This window comes from Panthera tigris, chromosome B2, assembly GCF_018350195.1.
Source record: "Panthera tigris isolate Pti1 chromosome B2, P.tigris_Pti1_mat1.1, whole genome shotgun sequence".
In the NCBI taxonomy this organism is placed as follows: Eukaryota; Metazoa; Chordata; class Mammalia; order Carnivora; family Felidae; genus Panthera; species Panthera tigris.
Window position 1 is genome coordinate 86,380,151 of NC_056664.1, and position 7,621 is coordinate 86,387,771.

Sequence of the window (7,621 nt, forward strand, 5' to 3'; positions counted from 1 at the left end):
CAATCCAATTTTAAATAATTCAGCAGTAAAATTTTCATAATTCTCCTAGAGAGAATTCCTTAAAACTGGTTCTTAATATCAGTGGTCTTTTGCCAAGTTTCATTTCATCTTTAACTTCTCTGAGAACTTCTAAAACTGGAATATAATTATATACACACAGGCTTTGAGAGCTAATTTGAAAATAAAAACCCAAAGGAAGCAGGGTTTGAAACTCAACTCAGATTTTAATTTGACTGAAAGTATTATTCATGACAAATTTTTCTAAGATAAGATGAAGTAGTCCTTTTTTAAAAACTCCACTTTTAGCAATGTTAAATATTTACTCATCTTCTTATTGGGAGCTCTTTTCCTGGTTGTAATAACAATATGCACAAATAACCATAGTTTTTATTTTTGAATTACAACCCAAAATTCAAAGGTTTTTTTTTTTTTTTCATATAGGTCAGGGGCTTTGTAAAATAAATTAATTTTAATTACAAAGGACTAGTACCAATATATAGCTAAGAAATGTATTACCATTTACCTGAAATAACAAACATGTGCTTTGATATTTTTATGATTTAAAAACTGAGTTTTCAAAGAAGGCTGTTTAGCAGTACTATGGTTGTGAAAATAAATTTGAATTAAGCAGTCCTTTAAACTTAAAATTCACGGTAGAATAAAATGTCAAGCAGGTAAAATTTTTTCTGTGATATATACATAAATATTTTCATGTAAACAAAAGCAAAGATTAGGAACAAATTATCTTTGTCAGCAACCAAAATACATATATTAAAAAGGTTATTTTATTTTCTTCATGCTTCCATTGAACACGACTGGCATAAGCAGAGCAATAATTAGATGAGTCTTTACACTCCCCTCATACTCTTCTGGAGATTATATACAATAAAGACATCTCTCTAGAAGAAAAGAAAATATTAGAGGAACCAGACTCTTGCAAGTCATGACTGTTAAATATTAAGTCACTCTCTTTCCTCTACCGTGAAACAATATGGTCTACCAGAATTTGCCAGCTGAGAGAAGGTGTGGCTAACACTGGCAAGATCCAGCACTAATGCATATGGCAGAAAATGAAGCACAATGATGCATAGACTCTCCCCTCAATGTGAATTACCCATACACTAGGAGATAATGGCTTCCAACGCAAACATAAAACAGGCAATATTAAAATGCATATATTTTCAACAGGAGTGCTTCTTGAAGCACCAGCATCAGAATCAGGAACCCAGGGACGTGCATCAGGATCCAACTGAGGGCTCAATAAAATAAAAGCGTTCATCCCTGGGCCCCACCCCCAGACCCTCTGGGGAACCCAAGCATCTGTAGTGTTAACAAGCTCCCCTGGGAATAGACACAAATTCGTATTAAAGCTTGAATATCCCTACTCCAGACTACTGAGGATTTCTTTTGTCTCTTTCTCTTGACCACAAATATCTCATTGTCTCTTTCACGCCTCTTTACTTATTAGCCAGAAGGAAAATGAAAACAAAAACATTTCTGATTATGTCAGTCAGCGGCAATAATTAGTAGTGATACTTTTTTTTTTTCCCTCAAGGAAACACAGGGAAATAGGCAACATAGGATTCTGCACCTAAATTTTTCAAAGGTACACCGGAGTACTTTTTGTTTAAAGCTTTCAAAATGTATACATAATAAAAACATTCAAAATGATTTGTAAACTGTCCTCTGATCAAGAGTATCCAGTGTGAAGAGAACCGCTGTTCAGTGTTGTTGCTGAGTTCTCACTAAGGCCCCACATGGTCTTCTTTCCCAAACACCAAGCATCTCAGCAAGCGCTCCGTGCTCCCACCAAATGATGCTCTGCCCACCAGGCAGCATAAAAGTACCCAAGGGTGGCTCATAAAAAAACAAGGACAAAGAAAGCAAAGCGCAGTTTCAACTCCTATCACAAAAGGAGTCTCGAGACCTACTGCCAATGTAAGATGAATACAGATCGTGCTGACTTTCCTTAGAGAAAGCCAAATATACTTATTAATATCTGCTTGAAATCCAGTTTATATTGAAAATGGAAAGCATGATTCACTTCCATGTGCTTCTACGTATCTACTACAGTGTTTATGTTCTGTAAGATCCCTAGTGGACAAAACAATTTTAATCTGTGAATAATATAAATTAGAAACCAAAGAGGTAGGTGATTATCAGCAGAAGCTGATCCCAAAACAACATGCTGAATAATATGCTTTGAGAACCAAAAGAGTTCTTTAACTGGAAAATGAGTTCTAATACCATTACAACTGTCTTAAGAGCAGGGTTCCCCAAGTCCTTTGTGATGGAACCTTCCCAAGTCCTAATTCCTGATACTGTGCTATAGGCTCTTCAGACATTCAGTAGACATTCCATTTTAAGAGACAGATAATAAATAAAATGTAAAGAAGTAATACTGGAAGCCAAAGAGTGATGCTGACATCAGCTGGACTCTTCACAAATCTCTACTCTCATGTGGAAAAAAGCACATTAAAGTTGGGCACGATTCATTTAATCCAGCTCTGTGGTTGTAAAACTGAAGAAACAGAGGCTTTTTCCCCACTGGCTCACAAAGCACTAAGATTCCAAAAAGATGCTATAAAAATCCAAAAATGGTTAACTTAGCTATTTATAAAGCCCATGAGGGGCGGCTGGGTGGTTCAACTGGTTAAACATCCGACTTCAGCTCAGGTCATGATCTCTTGGTTTGTGAGTTTGAGCCCTGCATTGGGCTCTGTGCTGACAGCTCAGAGGGGCAGGTCTTCGGCAAGAGAAAAATAGTTTGAAACCCCAGATTTGCCCTATTAGAACTTGCTCTATGCTCAGACCAGGGCTTATCTTTGCCTCTTTGTGGGAGACACACTTTTGAGCATATTCACAAATTCCAGCCCTGCTGTGGGCAAACCCCAGGGCAGTAATGCTGTTCCGCCCAGAATATTTAGAAACAGCTGGACAACTGGAAACCTCTGAAGCTGCAAGGCCAAGACTTCCACACAGCTGTATTTAACTTCTCCATAATTGTCAGTCACTTGTTTTGAAAAAAAAAATCACCTTATTTCTTTATAGCCTTATTTATCTGAGATCTTTAAATTCCAAGGGTGATTGTGAATGATTTTTTCTGTATCTTCCACACTTACTGCAATGTTTTCACGTTTCTTTTGGTAATAAAAAAAAAGTGAAGCTATTTTTAAAAGGAAGGTTTTAGTCTAAAAAAATTACATGATACCCAGAGTTCCTTCTTGACTATGAAATAGTAAACCAGAATGATATATCTATGTGGCACAGTAGAACAGGAGTCTCAGGATTCAGACAGATATTTTGGAGTCCAGCTCTACCATTAACCTTGGGCAGGATTTTAGTCTCTCTGAGACTTGCTTTCTTCACAAAAAAGAAAATACTACCCACCTCACAGGATGCTGTGAGGATAAAATAATGCACAGTGCCTGGAAGATGGTAGGCGTCCAATAAATGGGAAGTCCTTCTCCCCACTAGACTCTGTGAGAATTCTTGAGTAAAGGAAACACCAGCCCACTCAACTCAATCCCATTTAAATTAGCAGGGATGCTCTGTCTCCTCGACTTTGCCCTATTTGCTCCAAAGAATCACTATCGTGCTTAGAAAAATGTCTACATTTTTATGTTCTCTCCTTTAAAACTGGACATGCAGGCAAAACATTTTTTAAAAACTATCTTCCTAGAAATGATAATGCAATGTTCCCTAAAGCACAACATGTATAAAAACAATTCTGAAAAACATGACTAAATCAGTTTGTACATTATTTCTTAAAGTGCACCAAAGTAAATATTAATGACCTTTAAAATGTCACTAACCCCCTTGGGTTATTTTTTTTTAATAAAAGTAAGTATTTATCTACTGAGACATAGGTGGTTTTGGCTCCAATGTGATGGCAAAAAGCAGCAATGTCTTCCAGAAAAAAACCCGGTAAACTCAATTAAGCATACCTTAGCAGCATACAAAACACCTACAATTCAACATAACTGCAGGCTCAATAAGCACAATCCTGATTCCTGCTTCAAAAACAAAATCAATCAAAGAAACAAAAAAACCATCTCCCCACACTAAATCAAGGATATCTCTTGAACCTTGGAGGTAACATTTGTGATCATTTCCCTATTGTGTATCCTCGGTAACAGAATTATAACTAACCACCATTCTTTCTTTACACTGCACGCGCACACACACACACACACACACACACACACTCACCCTATAAAAAACAATGAAATATACTTGGAGAACCCATGTGAGAGAAAACTCAAAGTCCGATAAAGAACAACCATCACCCAAAATGTTAGGCAGTTCCAATATTCACACCACTGTTCGGTGTTCCCCACACACATAGACAGCACTGGGACGGATTCTTCTCCTTGTGTGGCCGGGAAGACTCGGCAAAAACTTGAAGGATTTAGGCATCATGTCCAGGCAGGCGTCATGGAATTTCTTAATCCTCCAGTAGTAAATCAGTGGGTTCAATGCAGACTTGAGGTAGCAGAGCCAGAGTAGCCAGGTGCTAATCTCAAAAAAGTTGTGCTTATAGTAAAAGTGCTCACTGAATGTTGCCACAAGGCTGTAAGTGGTGAACGGGGCCCAGCAGATGATGAAGACAGCAAAGAGAATCAAAATGGTGGTGAAGGCACGTGTTTTAAAGCCCATGTCAATGCTCATCTGGAAGGGTCTCTGTAGACTCATGAGACCCAGTTTGCTGGCCTGGCTGAGGCATATCCCCTCGGGGTAGCTATGGATCCTCAAGGCATTGTGCCGAAGGGTGTTGAGTATGCCCATAAATGAATACAGTATCACCAGGAAGGGTATGAAGAAAGAAACTAGAGTAATCAAAATCACATAAGCTTGATAACCTGGATTGGTTGTATACCCAAACACACACTGGGGGGCTCGAGAAGGGATCTGCAGGTCAGGGTTTCCTACAGCCAAAGGAAAAGCTATACAAAAGGAAGCCGTCCAAGAAACAGCAATTAGAATCTTTGCCCTATATGGATTTAGTTTATCCTGCCTCTGGACTATAATAAGGAACCTATCAATGCTAATGATGAGCAGGATGGCTACTCCCTCTATCACAAACAACCAGAAAAACATAGCAGATACCCTACAGAAGAATTTCCCAAAAATCCATCTTGTAGTAAGAATAGTTACCAAGGCAAAGGGCATGTTCAGCACTGCAAGCAACATGTCTGCAAATGCCAGGCTGGCAAGGAGAATGTTAATTGCAGAGCGCATGGCAGCTTTTTGGTAAACCATCAAACAAACAACCAAGTTCCCAAGAAAAGATACAAACAGAATAAATATCATTATAGCAGAAAGAATGATCTGGAGAGGCAAGTTTAGGCTCTTAAAAACTGCTGGTGTTGGGGTTACAGCTGTGCTATTCACTGTCAAGGAACTGATCCCAGTGGGAGCCACGGTTTCCATACTGTATCTGAGCAATGGACCAACGCCGTGATGTTGGAATGGCGGAGGGACCGTAATGTTCATGTAAGTGTTTTCATAGACTACAAATGTTGTGTTCGTTGCCCCAGTATGGGACGCAGTCAACACTGCAGAGAAGACCATGGTTTCAGCAGGATGGAAGGCGCTGGCAGAGATGTGGGCGTTCTTCAAGCATTTCAACACACAGCAGCAGTATCATGTTTCACTGATGGACTTGGAAACACATTCTGGAAAACGGACAGAGTTCCATCTTCCAAAGGAGACCTTTTCCCTGCAAACAAGCCCAAAATACAAAAAGTAAATGAGAAATGGGCTTTGTAAATAACATTTAACTTCTTACCTTCATCATGAAATACCACTTTTTTAAACCGTGAAAAATACCTAAGTCTCTTAGCCTAATGAGCACTAAAATATTGTTGTTCTGTTTTATATTTGTCAACCATGATGGAATTTTCATGACATTTATAAATAAAGTGAAAGTGAAGAGAATCAAACTGTATTACTGCCTCAAAAGCAAAAGTTACAACCTTCCAGTTAATTTTTCTTTTAAATTTCCAATAGCAGCATGGCCTTTCCACAGTCACTATTAATAGAGATTTTAGTATCTGGTTCTCCTGAGATTACTAATATTTTTCTTAATAACTCTTTGGTACAGGTTCATATTCCATTTTTACAATAACACAAAAACTATTTGGCAAAGAATACTGAATTCAGTTTCTATTTAACGCATGATAATCACACACTTTTGTTCTAACCCCCTATAGGTACTAGGTTATTTTCTATGAAGGTCTAAAATAAGTTTCCTGGCTTTCTATTTTTGTGTGTGTTTCTTCTCTGAAATCCCAACACCAACCATACTGGAGAAGTTATTCAAGAAGAGAAGAAAATTATACATTATAAGTCTTGGTCATATTTTTAAGACTGTTTTTTTTCTAAAGCTCTCTTTGCTTCTCATAGTCCCTCTTCTTGCCCATGCCCATCCATTTCCATCTTTTAATTTCTGGTTTATATAATCTTCTCAATTTCTTCTCCCTAAAACAGACCTGGCTAGGTGTTAGCAACTTGATAAAATATGTCAAACAAATAATAAAATGGGGATTCTAAAAGGAGATGACCAGAAAAACGTTCCAGTATGAAGAAATCTACTACAGAAAAGTTACTAAGATATATGGTTCTCTTGTTCCAAAAAGTTTCTTATCACCTTTCTTTTATCCTTACCTCCAACTTCTTATCAATTTCTGTAACCCTAGAATTTTCTATAAGGGACTTTCTTAACCTACTATCTAACCTACTTTTGTGGTATGGGCTCTTCTTTCTTTACTGGGGAGGTAACCTTTTTAATAGAAAGGACTCTTTGTATTCCTGAGTAGATTCTTTTAATAAATCTCTTTTAATAAATTTTAATAAAATTCTTTTAATAAATCCCCAATATTGGGGGGGAAAAATAAATGCACAGAAGTTTAAAACAACACTGTAATTTGTTCATTATTTGAACTTAGAATTAAGACATCAGTTTTAAGTGAAAATGCAAAAAAATTCACTTACTTCTTGGGGTATGAGGGGTGGAGGCATCCCACTTGCAAGACCAAGATCCAGCACTGGACCCAACTCACAGGCTCTCTACATACTTGTATCTACCCCTCTTCATTGTCTAGGGCTGCCTTTATGAATAAAGAGAATACTAATCTGTTCAAAATATTAATTTATTTATTCTCATTTTTATAGCTTAAGTTCTTTGTCCCTATTAGGTTTTTATCCATCTTTACATAGTCACTTTCAAATGCAAAATATATCTGAATAAGAGACCACACTAATCCAGTAACTTTCAAACTTTATTAACTACAAAGGTCCAATGTGTAGGGAGCAGTGGCAGCTGGAAAGCTTTACAATATAATCACCATAAGTCTCTTTAAAAACTACCTAAATATAGTGGCGCTTGGGTGGCTCAGTCAGTTAAGCATGTGACTTGGCTCAGATCATGATCTCACAGTTTGTGAGTTTGAGCCCTGCATCAGGCTCTATGCTGATAGCTCAGAGCCTGGAGCCTGTTTCGGATCCTGTGTCTCCCTCTCTCTCTGCTCCTCCCCCATTCCCTCCCTCTCTCTCTCTCTCTCTCTCAAAAATAAACATTAAAACTTTTTAAAATTACCTAAATATAATAAATAAAATT

At 37.6% G+C, this 7,621-nt stretch overlaps 1 protein-coding gene across 1 annotated transcript; it reads right to left on the reverse strand.

Moving 5' to 3' along the window:
• Positions 1-288: 288 nt before the first annotated feature.
• Positions 289-7,021, reverse strand: GPR63 (G protein-coupled receptor 63). The gene is made up of 2 exons (XM_042986821.1): positions 6,997-7,021; positions 289-5,722 (listed from the first exon to the last, which is right to left on the reverse strand). Exon 2 carries the CDS (start codon positions 5,572-5,574, stop codon positions 4,315-4,317), a length of 1,260 nt encoding a protein of 419 aa, XP_042842755.1. The 5' UTR covers positions 5,575-5,722; positions 6,997-7,021; the 3' UTR covers positions 289-4,314.
• Positions 7,022-7,621: the final 600 nt, after the last annotated feature.